At 35.2% G+C, this 17,720-nt stretch overlaps 1 protein-coding gene across 2 annotated transcripts in view; it reads left to right on the top strand.

Annotated features, from left to right (window-relative positions):
• The window catches only part of LOC18611577 (ABC transporter D family member 1), a 17,200-nt gene extending 1,233 nt beyond the window's left edge, over positions 1–15,967 (top strand). The window contains exons 2-27 of one of the 2 annotated variants that reach the window (XM_018127008.1): positions 563–750; positions 1,357–1,478; positions 2,847–3,126; positions 3,884–4,108; positions 4,755–4,952; positions 5,071–5,525; positions 5,857–5,995; positions 6,079–6,157; positions 6,851–7,089; positions 7,215–7,519; positions 7,601–7,712; positions 7,812–7,970; positions 8,617–8,716; positions 8,800–8,908; positions 10,025–10,115; positions 10,245–10,369; positions 10,517–10,666; positions 11,594–11,666; positions 12,303–12,483; positions 12,565–12,723; positions 13,460–13,621; positions 13,692–13,928; positions 14,660–14,823; positions 14,931–14,983; positions 15,063–15,141; positions 15,364–15,967. In XM_018127008.1, coding sequence (XP_017982497.1) covers positions 1,417–1,478; positions 2,847–3,126; positions 3,884–4,108; positions 4,755–4,952; positions 5,071–5,525; positions 5,857–5,995; positions 6,079–6,157; positions 6,851–7,089; positions 7,215–7,519; positions 7,601–7,712; positions 7,812–7,970; positions 8,617–8,716; positions 8,800–8,908; positions 10,025–10,115; positions 10,245–10,369; positions 10,517–10,666; positions 11,594–11,666; positions 12,303–12,483; positions 12,565–12,723; positions 13,460–13,621; positions 13,692–13,928; positions 14,660–14,823; positions 14,931–14,983; positions 15,063–15,141; positions 15,364–15,450 — 4,023 coding nt within the window. In that variant the 5' untranslated portion in view covers positions 563–750; positions 1,357–1,416 and the 3' untranslated portion in view covers positions 15,451–15,967. The remainder of the gene's footprint in view (positions 1–562; positions 751–1,356; positions 1,479–2,846; positions 3,127–3,883; positions 4,109–4,754; positions 4,953–5,070; positions 5,526–5,856; positions 5,996–6,078; positions 6,158–6,850; positions 7,090–7,214; positions 7,520–7,600; positions 7,713–7,811; positions 7,971–8,616; positions 8,717–8,799; positions 8,909–10,024; positions 10,116–10,244; positions 10,370–10,516; positions 10,667–11,593; positions 11,667–12,302; positions 12,484–12,564; positions 12,724–13,459; positions 13,622–13,691; positions 13,929–14,659; positions 14,824–14,930; positions 14,984–15,062; positions 15,142–15,363) is intronic. The other variant, XM_018127013.1, reaches the window with a different exon arrangement.

The following is a 17,720-nucleotide window of genomic DNA, read 5'->3' as shown; positions in this document are numbered from 1 at the left end:
TTTGGGGGGGGGTTGGTGGGTTTGCCTGCAGTCAGTTATTTTATATCAAAATGAAGAATGTACATTTTTTTCGTCTATCCAAGCAGTGGAGTTTGCAATAGGTTAAGAATTGCTCAAACCAAACCAATATCATTCAGTTTATTTGTGACACTCAATTTGCCTCTATTGTGTCCTTTTAGATCTTTATCTGTCCAGGTGTGTCAACTTGTATACACGTTGTATTCTTGCACAAGACTACAGTTGCACATCTTTACTTTATCCATTTCTTAGCTTTTTTCAGCCATTTATTCTTTTCAATTTCTGATCACCTGTTAATAATAGATCCAGATTAAATAAATCTAGGTCATGACAGCATCACCCAATTTTTGCTTTGTCAAGATATGCTCTTCGATGTACTCTTGTCTCTCCAACGAACATTTTACTGAATTTCAACAGTAATTCTTGGTATATAATTATCTAAGTGTTTGTTGTTGCTGCTTTTCTTTTTTCCTTGTAATTTTTCTACTAAATACTCCATTTATTGTTTTTGGTTTGCTGATGGTTTTTATAATATATCTCACAGATGTAAAATGCCTGATTAGTGTTGAGAATTATTGATAAGAAGCGATATTACAAGGCACATTCACTGCTAAGAAATTTTCATATTAAGACAAATTGAAGTGTGCTCTCTTGCCAACATCTACTGTTGATGGAGCATGGTTAACACTTTTGGCTTTTGGATGTGAATTGTGAAGCTCTTGCCAGACAATAGTAAGAATGTATTTTGTTTGCCTGTTTTCTAGACAAATATCTGCTTTATCTTGTTAAACAACTGGATCTCACTTATGGAGAATGATCTTACATTCTCTTATAATGTGACTTTGTTACAATGGTCATTCCTTCTGCAGAGCACTATTTTTGCTATTGATGCATTAGATGGTGTAACAACTACCCTCTTACACAGTTTCAAGTTTGTTGGGCGATGGCCATAAATTCTGGAGAAAGTTTTTTTGGGGGGTGGGGAAGATTTAGGGATGTTTTAATGAATGTGGAAAAAATTGCCATGCAATAATTTCTCTACTTTGAATTTTTCTTCTTAAATTTTATTTTCACCTGTAATCTGTCCCCCTTGTTCTGTGTATCCTCTTGTTTTTCATGTATAATAAATTATATCAAAGAGATAATACACATTGATATTGTCTCATATAACAATTGATATTGTTGTGTAAATTTCTAGTGAAGATTCTTCACTTATGCTTAGAAAGTAATTTGTACTATCCATACCTCCTTCTAGTTATTGGTTCCTACCATATTGGCTGTTGGGAAATCCAAAGCTTGGAGCATTATTGTTTGACAATTGTTGTTAATGCATTCCAGATTCTTGCCTCCTTGCTTGGTTGCTAATCTGTGCTACAGTGTAGAGGTCCACCTTCAACAATGCCTTCTCTTCAACTGTTGCAGTTAACTGAGCATGGTCGAAGTCTTCTGGCCTCAAGGAGGTAACGATGGATTTTATTGCTGATAATCAATTTAAGTACTGATGTTGACACATCTATATCTTAATTGAGTCAATTTATTTGTTGTATAAATGATAAGAGTTGGTGCTTCTTTCTGTTTTGGTTTTGATAATGATATCACCAATATATTAGATGTCTGCTAGGTCAAGTATTAGCTTGTATCTCTCCTTTCTCCTAATTCTTTCCTCATGTCTACTTCTTGATGAATGTGAGTAACATAAAGAAAAATGTCTCTTAAGAGCTTTTATTTGTTTGGGGTTGCTGATGAGTGGTGTAAACTGAAGGTGAGTGACCCTATGGAGAGAAAGGCTTATGACTTTACGCATATTTAAAGCTTTAAAAAATGTTTGAAGAATAATGCAATACATGGTCATTTTGTAGGGGTCTTCTTGCATTGTAAATTTAGTTTGGGAACGACCCTTGCTTATTTTCAGCTCTCTGTCTGTTTGCATTTGGTACAATTTTGGGAGCAACTATGTTATCAAGACATCAGTTTTTAGCAATTTAAAAAATCTGAAAATTGTTCATTTGATTATTATAAGGAGTTCTCAAAATTTCAGAGGACAATGACATGAGAAAGAAATTCATAACACTATTATTTTTTTTCCAAGACAAGCGAAGAGGGGGATTGAGACACTCAATTGTTCTAGGGAGTGATTGTATTCTTATAGGATCTGGTCTTGAGTTATGCCTTTGAGATTAAGATTACAACTAACCCTTGGGGCTTCACCCCCCATGGCTACATCTCCCTCTAAGAGGAGGAGATTTCCTGTAAGCCTGGGATCTAAAGAGAAATTTCAATCATAATTATCCTGGAAAGTTTTCAAATCGGTTAACTACTTGGAATGAAGGTATTTTTCAGAGTTACCTAGCAAAAGACAAGTGGGAAATGTTTGGTTTGAGTAGTGTAGGAAACCCCTATTAGTTGGGAATGTTCTGTTGTGAAAATGATCTTGGAAAAAAAATATTATCATGTAACGGGGCAGTTGTGATTTAAGCCAGGTCCAGTTATGTCTTCCTAAAATTGTATTAATTGATGGTAGAGAAGATTAGACTTTTCCCAAAGGGCTTAGATGCTTGAATGTAACTTTAATTACCCATCTTTCTTCTGAAGCTTTAGTCTTTGTTCAATATTATTGCAGTTTTTAATCTGTATGTTACCATCGTATCAAGGTCATCTATGTTATGTGGCATGATATTATTCCCTGCCCTACCCACCCAGTGGGGCTCTGTTGGATGTCTACGCAATGATCCTCCTCTGATGTAAAATGCTCAAGTGGCATAGCCTTCGTCTCAACTTCTTCCCTGGTGACTGTCTAGTATTTTACTATTTTTTTTGTGGTTTCACAGGAAAGCACTATTGCTTGCTTCTGGTATTGTGGTTGCTGGTGGTGCTGCTGCTTATGTGCAATCACGGTTTAGTAGTAAAAAGCCCAATTCATATTGTCATTACAATGGGGACCGAGATAATAGAGAAAATTCTGATGAGGTTGTTAAAAACAATAATAATGTAAAGGGAACTACACAAAAGAAAAGTGGATTGAAGTCCCTTCAGGTTCTAGCAGCAATTCTTCTATCTGAGATGGGCCAAATAGGTGCAAGAGATCTTTTGGCTTTGGTGGGCATAGCGGTACGCCTTTTTGTGTACTTCAAACATACTGTTGTATGATATGTTGCTTGCTTTCTAAGTTTTGCTATCCTTTATATTTTATTTGTTTCACAGCAACCTTCTTCATTGCAATCACAAACATTGTTAAGAATATGGACCAGATAACAAAGTCAAAGATAGTCTGAATTTTTACCCTCCTAAAAAGTGAGTTATTTAGAATTTCTGTGCTGAATCTTTGGTGTAGAGATGCCACTTGATCTGGTGGTAAGTGGTATATGGTAAAAGGCCTTGGTTCAAATCCATCTTTATGCTAGACAATTACAATATGTTATCTCAGTACAACACCCAGACACCACCCCTCATTCCCTTGACTGGGTTTTGTAATAATTCTCTGGATACTTTGATCCAGAAGGAAAAATACTAGAAATTAAAGAAGTTACCAAATGTGTAGTTGCTTTATTTATTTTTTTGGTAAAGTTTAGCTAGTGTATTTGGTCATATAAGTAACATAAGAAGGCAGTGGTTAGGCAAGGCACTTTATCTATCTCATTTTATCATACACGCATCTATGCAGACAGATATCAACACATATTTGATTTTAGCTTGCACTTTTCGTGTCTGCATCAGATAGAGCAAATGGGAAAAATAAACCTGTAAAAAAGGTGAATGGAAATTTGAATTCCTTCCTGAGGGATGTAACTTAGGAGTTTTAGTAGCTTGAGCATAGGGGGTTTTGTGTTCTTTTAAAGTAAAGCATCTACTTTATATCTTTTTGCAGGTGCTGAGAACTGCTTTGAGCAATAGATTAGCAAAAGTTCAGGGATTTCTATTCCGTGCTGCCTTTCTTCGGCGTGTGCCATCATTTTTCCGGCTAATATCCGAAAACATTTTGTTGTGCTTTCTTCTGTCAACCATTTATTCTACTTCAAAGTACATAACTGGTACCCTAAGTCTGAGGTTCAGAAAAATACTGACAAAACTCATCCATGCACATTACTTTGAGGTAGTCTTCTTCCTTCAATGTTGGAGTAATCTATCTATAACTGATTTTTTGAATTTCTCTTCCTAAGCTACGTTCATTTTTTAACCTGGTTAGATCAGGTGTGCTTCCTATCATAATTCATGAATACTTTTTTGTTCACTTTTTCCCGCATGAGTGAAGTATCTTATCTTCTTTGCACATCTTCATCTGTGAGGGGGAATACATGTTTGTTTTATATTCTTTATATCTAAGTTTTTTTTTTGTCCCTCTTTTCTTTTAAAATGTGTGTGATATTTTTAACCAAAACATTGTGGGACTAAATTGCTCCTAGACTTAAGACATGTTAAGTTCAGAATTATTTAAAATTTTGTTACTGGAAAAGATCTACTCAGTTGTTGTAACATAGCAAACTTCTGAAGGGGTAATAGCACCAGTAAGCACATTTTCTTATCAGTGGTGAAATTTCTGGAGGACCCATCTAATATACAAATTGCAAATTCAATCTCCTCCTCTGGGAATGGTGTTTGCTTTACTTTGTTTGTTCTTTCATGTAGGAGAAAGCACTCCAAATTGGGAAGTTATCTCTTGATTTGGATGCATTATAAGGTTTTTTTCTTGTTATTTCTATGTTTTCTCTATCGTTTATCAATAGAACATTTGATTTCAGAACATGGCATATTACAAAATATCACATGTTGATGGACGGATTAGGAATCCTGAACAACGGATTGCAAGTGATGTGCCGAGATTCTGTTCAGAGTTGAGTGAGCTTGTACAGGATGATTTGACAGCAGTTACTGATGGTCTGCTTTATACTTGGCGTCTTTGTTCTTATGCTAGCCCAAAATACATTTTCTGGATATTGGTAAATTATTTGTCCGATTCATTTGTATTTGGAACAGCTCATTCTAGCAACTATTGTGCTAGTGTAGTTATTATCATAATGTCTGGTTGTCACATTAATCTATGAGGTTGCTTTGCAGGCCTATGTTTTGGGAGCAGGAGCTGCAATAAGAAACTTCTCTCCTGCTTTTGGGAAACTAATGTCCAAAGAACAACAGTTGGAAGGAGAATATAGACAGCTCCATTCAAGGTTAAGGACCCATGCAGAAAGTATAGCATTTTACGGTGGAGAAAATAGAGAAGAATCTCATATTCAGCAGAAGTTTAAGACTCTTGTAAGGCACATGAGAGTCGTACTTCATGATCATTGGTGGTTTGGCATGATTCAAGACTTCTTATTGAAGTATCTTGGTGCTACTGTTGCTGTTGTTTTGATTATCGAGCCTTTCTTTGCTGGCCACCTTAGACCTGACACTTCAACATTGGGACGGGCAGAGATGTTAAGCAATTTAAGATATCACACCAGTGTTGTAATTTCACTATTTCAGGCCCTGGGGACTCTTTCTATAAGTTCAAGACGGTTAAATCGTCTCAGGTATTTCTTTGTTGACTTCTGGTTTTAGAGAGGTGTTTATAATTTCTGGAAGAAAAACAACAAATCAGGAATATTAAGCACTTTCTAAGCAACCTCTGAAATCTTACCGTATGCATTTTTAATATTCATGATGGATATGTTGCACATTCAGTAGTAGACTAATTGTTGTTGATCATTACAAGAATGAACGTGAGTGAGACAGCTTTCTGGTTCAGCTAATATTAAGTTTTATTCTTATATATTTCTTTTAGCTCTGCTAATATTCAGATATATTTTTTTATTCAGCTAATATTTCTGGTTCAGCTAATATGTTTCTTTTAATATATTCCAGTGGTTATGCTGACCGCATTCATGAGTTGATACTTATATCAAGAGAGCTAAGTGCTGATGATAAAAAATCGTCCCTGCAAAGTGCTGGAAGTAGGAATTACTTCAGTGAAGCTAATTGTGTTGAGTTTTCTAGTGTCAAGGTATTGAGATGATATTGGACCATATATAATTCTTAATATGCCTTAGTCATAATTTTTGTTCTAATTGTAGAAATTCTATCCAGGTTGTCACTCCAACTGGGAATGTTTTGGTGAAGGATCTCTCTCTGAGGGTTGAATCAGGATCTAATCTTTTGATTACAGGTAGTTTTTCCCTTTAAATTATTTTGATTTACATTTACCTTTAATATGCCTTATGTTGCTATCTCCTAGTCTCTTACACCTGCTTTTCTTTGTTAAACTTCTATTATAGTTGAGGAAGTGTATGAGCTCTTATTGGAAAGTAGAGTCACCTTAAACAAGTTGTTGTAGAATTGTTACTTAGCAATCAAAAAGCAAGTTTTGGCTGTTTGAAGTGGTGCTTTGTTCTTGATATGATATATTTACCACATAGTGGCTTATTTTAAATGTCAAACCTGCTAACAGTTATATTTAAGAACAATGTTTTACTTTGTAGCACATATTTTGGTATGATGACATTTATAAAGATTTAACTTTTGAAAAATATTGTCCTTGCTTCTGTGCTCTTTCAGTGAATAGTAAAAGTCTATATAGAAATATTAATTTATTTGTTATGTGCTGACATTTATAAATTGGTTGTTCTTGTTTTATATATACATATATATGTATTTATGTATGTAAGTATGTATGTGTATTTGTTGATTTGTATGCTGACATTCTTTATGTTCAAGTTTCCAAATTTAATCTGTTCTTTTGGCTTTTAGAAATTATTGATGAGAACTTTGAAAAGGCAATACTTAATCCTGTTTGTGTAGGTTTTAAAGCCATGTTGTGATCTTTAGGCCAATTTAAATCTTTGTTTTTTCTTTGCTGAAGGTCCAAATGGCAGTGGAAAGAGTTCCCTTTTCCGGGTTTTAGGTGGTCTTTGGCCACTGGTATCAGGCCATATTGTGAAACCGGGGGTTGGTTCTGATCTTAATAAAGAAGTTTTCTATGTGCCACAAAGACCATATACAGCTGTTGGAACCCTTCGCGACCAGTTAATTTATCCTCTTACTGCAGATCAGGAAGTTGAACCTCTTACACATAGTGGAATGGTGGAGCTGTTGAAAAATGTATGAGTTTCATCTCATAATTTTTTTCTTGTTTTCACTTTCTGAAAATTGTATTGATGCTTTGTATTTCTTTTGGGTTTTATAGCCAACCTTCAAACTAATTCTTAACTTTGTTATCCATGCAGGTTGACCTTGAGTACCTATTGGATCGTTACCCACCTGAAAAAGAGGTTAACTGGGGTGATGAACTCTCTCTTGGGGAGCAACAGAGATTGGGGATGGCTAGACTGTTCTACCATAAGCCTAAATTTGCAATTCTTGATGAGTGCACAAGTGCTGTGACAACTGATATGGAGGAGCGGTTTTGTGCTAAAGTTAGAGCTATGGGTACATCATGCATAACTATATCACATCGTCCAGCACTAGTTGCATTTCATGATGTGGTTTTGTCCTTGGATGGGGAAGGAGGATGGAAAGTTCATTACAAAAGGTACCAAGCATAAATTTTTGGAGATTATAGTTTTTGTTTTTTGTTTGGTTTGTGTTAATGAAACTTGTATAAAATCTCCAGGGAGGATTCTTCAGTACAAAGTGAAGATGGGATTGATTTGACTGAACCTTCTGAAACAGACCGCCAAACTGATGCCATTACAGTTCAACGTGCATTCACTGCAGCTAAAAAGGTCTTAAAAAACTTCTGAATTTTTTGTTTTCTTGTGTGTTTGTTTTGTTCAACTGGATCCGTTTTATCTTACTGCAAAATTTTGAGTGAATTTGTCTAGGATTCTGCATTCTCAAGTCCAAAGGCACAATCATATGTATCAGAGGTGATAGCAGCATCTCCCTTTGTGAATCATGATGTCAAATTGCCTGTTGTTCCGCAACTTCAGAGGGTTCCAAGAGTGCTGCCATTGAGAGTAGCTGGCATGTTTAAAGTATTGGTAAGTTTTGGAAGAGCCTTTTTTGGTCACATAAATTAACCTTGTGAATTAAAGGATGATTTGCCCATAATGGTGCCCAAAGTTGGTATCAATATGAGCTTGTGAAGTTCTAAATCTTGATTGGACCTGAATGATGAGTTTTCCCAAAATATAGCTTCTCTTGTTTTCTAGGTCATAAGTAGGAGACTTATGTAGTTGTTATGACTTTGCTCCCGCCTCCTTATGTTGAGTTCTAGGTTATTCCTAAATTGAGTTTTCACTGGTGTTTCAGATCCCTAGAAATAATTCTATAGCAATAGTAGATTCATTTAAATTGCCTTTTAGCAAAGAGTTTGAGTCCTACAAAATAATTGCTCAAAGTAATGCTATTATGGATTGGTAATGATGGACTCAGCCTCCTTTCACTAAATGTTCTCAAACATATGTCTATAACTGTAGCATAGCTGATACAAGTAGGTTAAATACTGTTGTATAAGATTTGTTGAGCATATGGAGCATTAATTTTGTGATATTTACTTATCTGCAATATTTGAATTCACGTAAACCAGGTGCAAGGCATCCTTAGTATTAGTGAGCGCATGGTGTTCTAATCCACTACCACAATTTTTATTTCTTTTGTCTACAACCTTCAGTTCTTGTGATACAGGTACCTACCATATTAGACAAACAAGGAGCTCAACTACTTACAGTTGCGTTTCTTGTTGTCTCGAGAACATGGATATCAGATCGGATTGCATCGTTGAATGGTATTCTAACTATGTTCTTTACTTTATAGCTATTTTGAAATCTGAGGGATTGGTTATTGTTATCTATATGCATCAATTCTCAGGAACGACTGTGAAGTATGTGTTGAAGCAGGACAAGGCAGCCTTTATCCGATTAATTGGTATAAGCGTTCTTCAAAGTGCTGCATCTTCTTTCATTGCACCTTCCTTGAGGTAATTTTGGCTGTTCAGCATGTGTTGACCTCTATATGAAATACTAAATAAAAAGAGGGAGATGTGAATAGACAAAGATATATCTGTTATTTTTTGACAGTTTTGTGATTTGTGCAGTTTGTAAATCCTTGATTTAGGTTTCATTATTTTTATGTTTCTATCATGTCATTTAAATTATTATTTCATTCCCCTACACCCAATAAGTGAAAGTAACATGTGGTATGAATATTTAATTTGAATCTGGCTGGTCCAAAATTTTTGTTGCCAAAGCAAGCATGCAGAAAATTCAAGTAGACCAGATACTTATAAAGGTTAGACAATTTACAGTAGACTGCAAGAGTCTTTAAGGGATTTGTTTTTTCAAGAAAAAATTTATTTTGTTCTTTTTAAGTTCTAAGTTTTTTTATTTACCGTATTGGGCATTTCTTATACAGCAGGAGCTTTGCCCAGATCTATTCCTTCCATTTTATTACAAATTCTTCAAAACTTACGCTGTTATGCATATGTATAGATTTTCCTCCCCCCTTTCAATCTTTTCTGCTTGCATTCCAGACCTTTAATTTTTCTTATTATTTGGAATTTATTAATTGAAACCTTAATTTCTATATCTTTTGAACTCCAATTAAGTCTTTCCATTTTGTGTTTCAGTATGTTTGTTGTGCTGTATGTGCAGATTGGGTAGCCAATTTACATGCAGAACACTGTATGTCTAACTTGTTGGTTTGTATTTGCCTGTAATCTGGGACTGTTAAATAATATATACATTTTGTGATACTTCTGATAAACTATGTCATGGTTATCCTATGCATGGCTCATGCCCATTCTTATTTTTCCATTACTTCATGTCATGCTGGTAAACTTCTGAGTGGAACTCTGGATCGAATGAAGAGAATGAATGTCAGTCATGCATTTACAATTATATTCATAACCTCCAGTAATATTTCGACTTAGAGTATTTTTTTTAGTGCTTTATAAGACTATGGTTATACTTGATTCTCGATGGTGTGAAATTTACGACAGAAGTTTTATGCTCATCCTGAGCTTTAGTTGCATATCTAGTTTCATGCCTTCTCAGTAAAAAATATCTGTTTAAAGAACCTGTTTCTTGGTTTACAGGCACTTGACAGCTAGGCTGGCCCTTGGATGGAGGATTAGATTGACTCAACATTTGTTAAAGAACTACTTAAGAAATAATGCATTTTACCAGGTGATTGGTTCAGCTCAGAAACATGTGCTGCCTGGGTATCTGGCACGCGTTGCACAGTGTTAATAATTTTCACCACTATTACCTAGAACTTAGCAATGGTAAATTCACATCAAATGCATCTCGTTGTAGGTCTTTCACATGTCAAGCAAAAATATTGATGCAGATCAAAGAATAACTCATGATCTTGAAAAGTTAACCACTGATTTATCAGGACTGGTTACTGGAATGGTAAAGCCATCTGTTGATATTTTGTGGTGAGTACATTATGTAAATTTTATTATTATTTATTATGGTATTGGTTTCTGTGTAATCTTGATTCGAGGCTTTGAAAGTATATCTTCCTTTCCTCCCTCCCTTATCTATCTTCTAAGAAAAGTTCTTAATAATGCTGCAATTTTAAGGTTCACCTGGAGAATGAAGCTGTTAACTGGAAGGAGGGGCGTTGCCATTTTGTATGCATATATGTTGCTTGGTCTGGGTTTTCTAAGGACTGTTACTCCTGATTTTGGTGATTTGACAAGTCGAGAACAACAACTTGAGGGAACCTTTAGGTAATTCCATCTTGATTTAGAATCCATGCTCTACTAATACTAAGCATGCTAGCTGTACTCGCACATGGAAATTCTTGCTTGACTATATATGCCAAAAAAACAGATATAAACTGGTGTTGTAAATTCAATTGGTCTGGTAGTTTGAACAGTGAAGCTCAGGAACTTAGCTGGGTAGTAACAAGTAAAAAACTAGCAGAATCCATTAAACCCAGTGGTTTTGGAAACTGTCTGATACTTAAAATATTTATTTTTACCCATTTTTTGTAGCTATTACTGCCATACAATCAAGTGTTAGAACATATAACGATACATAATGGTGGCTCTCACTGAAAAAGAGGAGGGGAAAAACGAAGAGAAAAAGAAAGGTTTTGAAAAGATTAAGTTTTGACAGAAATGAAAAAAAAAAAATTTTGCTCCTGTCTCGTATAGATTTGGCTTCTTTCATGTTAATAGACTTCTACCCTCCTTCATTATGCACTTCCTTGCCAGTAGCATTCCCTCTAGGTTTGCGGATTACAAGGCAAAGCCATCCCTTATCGTATCGTTGAATACCCTTGTGTGTTTTGTTTGTCTGTTTTGATTTTTTCGTCCATGGATAATAACAGCTAATGACCAAATTAAACAGATAAATGAAAAGAATTTTTTGCGGAGACTCATTAGCCAGTTTACTATAAGTGATGGTTTGGCTCTTTATTTCCCACCAATCCAGACATGATATCCCCCTTCCCCTGTCCTTTATCCCTCTCAGGCATCTATGTTTGTTAACTGAATAGCTGAGTCAATGTGTGGCACTCTTGTTTGTCTTGTGGGCCTATGCGTGGGCTTATATAACATGTTTGTGCACGTGTTTTGCATGTGTGTGATTTTTATAATATCTGGATGTTGCTGCACATATCATTCTAATAACTTATACTATATATTAATTAGGTTCATGCACGAAAGACTGCGAACTCATGCTGAATCTATTGCTTTCTTTGGAGGTGGTGCTCGAGAAAAAGCTGTAAGCTACTGAATTTATTGTTGTTTCTGATGCATTTGAATGTCAACTGTTGTTTCCATCATTGTTGATGCTGATGTAAAAATTTCCATGTGGAAAAGTAGACTGAAAACAGTAGGAGTATATTTAATATTTCTATCGGTTAGCAACTGGAAGTCGAATACATTGTTATGTTTGTATCGGACAACTATAGTTTACACTTTACATGCCTTGGCTGAAACCCGGCAAAATAAGCTTTTCTTGTAATGTCCTACAATTGCTGGTTTCATATAGGCTTGGATTTTGCGTCAAGATTATTAGCCAAAAAAAAAATTTTGCCATCAAGAATTGTTTAGTCATCCTTGATGATACTGTTTGATTGTCGCCCACCCCTTCTTGTTCTATAATGTAAAGAAAAGTTTTTCAGCTGAAAAGGCAGCACTATGTTTTTGCCCCTTGTCTAGAGAGGACATGGCCAGATAATTTGTTTTAAGAACGAAATCCATCTTTACCAATTTTTGTGGGAATCATGGTACAGTATTGTTATTTTTTCCCTTTTGCATGGTTTACTGCTGCACATGCATTATGCAACGTTATAGACTCCTTTTTCCCCATTATTTCATGCCCTGTCTCTAAATCTATGTGTCCTATATTGAACAGATGGTTGATTCAAGATTCAGGGAGCTTCTTGATCACTCTTTGTTACTTTTGAAGAAGAAATGGCTGTTTGGTATACTTGATGATTTTGTCACGAAACAGCTTCCACATAATGTTACTTGGGGTTTGAGCTTATTATATGCCTTGGAACACAAAGGTGACCGAGCCTTAATTTCTACTCAAGGTGAGATATCTAACTGGCTTTTGTATTACTTTCTAGTTTCTCCCTCCTTTCTCTCTCTGAAAGTACTGGGATACCTTTTAGGTGAGCTTGCCCATGCACTGCGGTTCCTGGCATCTGTTGTGTCTCAAAGCTTTTTAGCCTTTGGTGACATCCTGGAATTGCATAGAAAGTTCCTGGAGCTATCTGGAAGCATCAACCGAATATTCGAGCTTGAAGAGCTTCTTGATGCTGCTCAGTCTGGTATATTTTTTTAACTGTCTCCTAATGATTGTGTAGCCTTGCATTTTATTTTGTATATTTTCATATATTTTGCTGAAACAATTGCGTCAAAAGATTAATCACACTGTCACAGTTGCTAAGATTTCTTTTGAGAGCTTTCTTTTCTAATCTGCTTCTTCTGAGTGTGAAATAGCTTTAGATAATATTAATATCATGTGTTTGGAGATTGAGATTTTCTATTAGTATCTTCAAGTGCTAATCCATAAATTATAACAATGTAAATGCATAGAAGTTAGTATGCTTGTTGGAGAAGTACCAAACTGACTAATGAAGTTCTTATCCAACTCGAACTGAGAAGGTTACATATAACAGTTAGGCATTTGTGAATGTAATCTGCTTACAATGTGACGTTGCATACGTTCCTCATGTTAGTATGTTTCAATAGGAACCTGGAATACATGATGTTGGGCCTTGCCAAAAGATGGGATTTGAATGTAGGTTGTGTTTCAATTTTATGTACTTCTGCTCATGATATCTATCACATAAGTTTTTCTTCTGATGTGCTGAAGTGAAGCTGATTTGTTTTGGACATTAGAAATATTTTTGTTGATCAGACACTGCTGCATTTCTATTTGATTAGGGGCAAATTGTTTCTTCCTTATCTTCTTTTGTTTTTTTTTTTTATTTTCTCATTTTAAGACTGACTTTGTTGTCTAAATATTGCACATTTAATCTAACAAGATTGTCATCTAACCAGGGGATTTGAGCACTGATAACTTGGCACGGTCTCAGAGGACTGGTCTATATGCTGAGGATGTTATTTCTTTTGCTGAGGTGGATATAATTACTCCAGCACAGAAGCTGTTGGCTAGGCAGTTGACTGTTGATGTAGTACCTGGAAAAAGCCTGCTTGTTACTGGTTAGTATAGGAATTTTTATCATTCGCCTTGATAGAAGATTTACATCTGACATGCCTTTAATTTCTTAAGGACCAAATGGGAGCGGTAAAAGCTCTGTTTTTAGAGTACTTCGACGTCTCTGGCCCATTGTGAGTGGAAGACTTTATAAACCGTCCCACCATTTTAATGAAGAGGCTTTATCGGGTGGTGGCATCTTCTACGTTCCTCAGCGACCATATACATGCTTGGGAACTTTAAGGGATCAAATCATATATCCTCTCTCTCGTGAGGAAGCAGAGCTGAGGGAATTAAAGTTGTATGGAAAAGGTAACCCCACTTGCATAAGTTGCATTGCTTTCCTTATCTTTAAAATTTCTGTTTTCATATCTATTATTTATATGTGGATTGAGTGGTAATTTTGTTCTAATGATAGAATCGTGAACAAACACATTGCCATGCTTTCAGACATTTCTGATGGATGAGTTAATTTGATTATTCTTTTAGACTCTTGAGTTATATGGTACAAAAAAGTGGTGCCATGTAGATGTGTAGTGGTCTATTAAAGACTAGTTATAACAACAAACGGAGTGTTTTCCCTGTAGAGTTGACTATAAGGATCATATTGTGCCATTGTGTTCTGTTCAGGACATATCCTCAGTAAGTTCAGTCCTTTTTTATAATTTTCATCCATGTCCACTATGGTCTTCGTCTCCCTGAAAAAAGTAGTTATTAACCAAAATTATATTGAGTGTTCATGTTCCAAAAAAAATAAAATTATCCGGAATTTGGGCAATTGATATTGCTTTTTCTTGTTCGGATGAGTTATTAAGGGACATTGACTACTATTAAGTATTCTAGGGGCTTCAGATGAGAATAATATCTAATCTCTCTTATTATCATTAAGATGATGACAGTTTAAAAAGCATGGTAGAATGACAGATCATTTCATGTGTATATTGGTGTCAAAGTTTTTGGTTTATTTTGTTCAAAGATTTTTCTGGAAAATATATATTGAGTTTGTTTATGCTTTTGGGAATTGTGAACATGCAAATTTGCAGGTAAAAAATCAGCAGACACCACAAAGATTCTGGATGCACGTTTGAAAACTATTCTTGAAAATGTTCGATTGAATTATCTTTTGGAAAGAGAGGAAGCTGGTTGGGATGCTAATGTCAACTGGGAAGACATCCTCTCGCTTGGAGAACAGCAGAGATTAGGCATGGTGAGTAAAGTTAACTTGTTGCACCTTCATGGCATGTTTGGACAACATTTTACTATTTATACCGGACCGGTTTCTTTTGTTTAACATCAAACTTTCTGTTTTACCAGGCACGATTATTCTTCCACAAGCCTAAATTTGGTATCCTTGATGAGTGCACAAAGTATGTAACTAATCCCTATGTATTTTGTTTATAACAGTAACTAGTTGTCTAACTTACCTGGGTATTCTTCCCATGGCAGTGCAACAAGTGTGGATGTTGAGGAACAACTTTATAGACTTGCAAAAGATTTGGGTATAACTGTTGTTACCTCATCACAGGCAAGTAGTTTCACTGGGTAGTGATTAATGACAAGCATGCAACTGATTATTGTCAAACATCTTTAATTCAGTGGATAATAAAATATTTGGGATGCTCATCATCATTATCTGGTGCACCACTGCCAAATGCAGAAATTGCACAAAGTTAGCACCCATTGTTACACTTCACAATTATGTCACTTCTCGCTTGCATTAATTGTTTTTGCTATTGTATTTTCTCAGCGGCCTGCTTTGATACCATTCCACGGTTTGGAGTTACGACTTGTTGATGGTGAGGGTAAATGGGAGCTTCGTTCGATCAAGCAATGAGTTTGGTGCAACGGGGAGCTTTCTGTTTGTGCTCTGAACGGTGGTATATACGGGAACTGGGGGCAAACAGGAACCTGACATTGCTGTTTGAGGGAATCAGTTGACTTAATTATACACCGTATGAATTCTTTATCATGCTCAGAACAATGAGTATGGGAAGGGGATGCCAGGTGCCAGTAATACTTATTAAATTTCCCTTTGGAGTTTCAAAGGATAATATTCATTATTTTTTATGTATACCACGGGCTGTGGTATTTGGTCAATGCATGAGCTGGAGCCAAAAGGAGAAGCAAATTAGATCAGATAATTGCAAATACTGGTAGGTAGGAATTATCGAAATGATTAACAGTCCAAGTACATCCATAATCTATAAAATTTTCATGTACAGCTTTTTCATATTCCCCCTACCCCTATTTTTTACCCTTTTTTTATCGGGTAAAATCCGCGGTCCTGCATGTTGTAAGAATTTGTTCTTGCGGTCATGAATAAAATTGAAGGGAATAGAATTTTACATATTTTATCCTCCTCCTCCTCTTTGTTTCATATCTGTCCTAATCAATCCTGGACTTAGGTTTTAACCAATCTTGCCACTACATTTTATGATCTCTTTGTTTTATATGTATATACATCGTTTCTTCAATATAAGACTCTATTATTTGCACTAAGCTTAGTTCATCAATTTTATAATTTCATTATTGGATGTTTCTTTGTTGTTGTGTCCAGAATAATAAAAACAAGAGAGAGAGTAAAAAGGTATAAACATTTGATACCATTTTGGTTTCGAAAAAACGAAAAGGGGAAACGTAATTGATGTATGTATTATATGATAAATATTTTACATATTATTTGTAATAGGATGTATATAGGAATGAAGTATTATTCACGTTACTATAACACAATGAAGGTGTTGTTACACATCTTATACAAACAATACATATAATATGACCTGAATAATTTATTACATACAATTTACGTTAAGCTTCTAAAATTATAATTTACGAGACAAGTAGAGTTGTTTTAAAATATTATATTAAATTCTGTTTTCAAGTTTTGTCGAATTAAAAAAAAAAAAGACTCAACAGCATAGCTATCAATTTTTAACTTACTATTTATTTGTACTTTTAAAATATTAAAAAAAAAACTTAAAAAACAAACTGGAGAATGTTTGCTTTTTTGTTATTCAAAGTTGAGCCCGTTGAAATGAAAAGATTATGGTACCGAAAAAACACAAGAAATGAAAGATTTGACTGTCACCTATTGCGCATTGCGCTTCAAGTTTATATATTACAATATAAACTTTAGAAGCTTGAAGGATAAAACTGTAAACTCTCGTCAACTTTATTATGATAGTGAGAAAATCTCGACCATTGCAGTGGAGCTTCATTTTTCTGGCTTTATTACATCGACTATTCCTGTTTCTTTAAACACATATAACACAGAAGGAACAATTGGTGGGTGGGTGGGTCGGTTTGAGTGACCAATTTCTTGGCTCTGTGTTGGACTTGCAATAACTAATTAATTATAAAGAAGATCCAACAAAGATTAATCAGGGCCGCCGGCACCTTGTCATTTAGCAATGTTAGATTGACCGATCAAGTTTCTCAACATATGGGTTATAATCTTATCAAATGGTTGGATATGGATTCTTGATAAACAAACACAGTTAATTAATTGTAAAGAAGATCTAACAAAGATTAATCAGGGCCGCCAGCACCTTGTCATTTAGCAATGTTAGATTGACCGATCAAGTTTCTCAACATGTGGGTTTTAATCTTATCAAATGGTTGAATATGGATTCTTGATAAACAAACACAGCTGGCACCCTCTCCTCGCCAACGTGTTACCCACAACTTTGAACCTTTTCATTTATTTGTATTATAGAAACAAGTATACACCAATTAAGTAGCAGAATGCCGTATCTCTTGAGGATCTCCAAGGGATAACTCTCTCTTCCATGAGCCTTTTTCTAGTTGTAAAACCCATGCTCTTTTCGTCAAGCATTCTCGCATAACAAAGCACCATAAAATGAGATTTAGCTAAAGATTTCATTTCCACTTGTTCTTTAACTAGTATACTTAAAATTAATTCTTTCAACTTGGTTTTCTTAGCTTTCCTGCCCAAAAGCTATTGTCATAGAAATGAGCAAGATCAAATCCGGCTCGTATATCCATTTAGATTGTGATTTTGGAGGGTTCCTGACTAATTTATCATAATGAAAATCAAAATGGCAGGTAAACTGTGTGCTGCATGCTACCAAGTGGAGCTGTTGC

The sequence above is a fragment of the Theobroma cacao genome, chromosome 1 (genome assembly GCF_000208745.1).
Source record: "Theobroma cacao cultivar B97-61/B2 chromosome 1, Criollo_cocoa_genome_V2, whole genome shotgun sequence".
NCBI lineage: Eukaryota > Viridiplantae > Streptophyta > Magnoliopsida > Malvales > Malvaceae > Theobroma > Theobroma cacao.
This window is presented reverse-complemented; position numbering and strand designations above follow the sequence as displayed.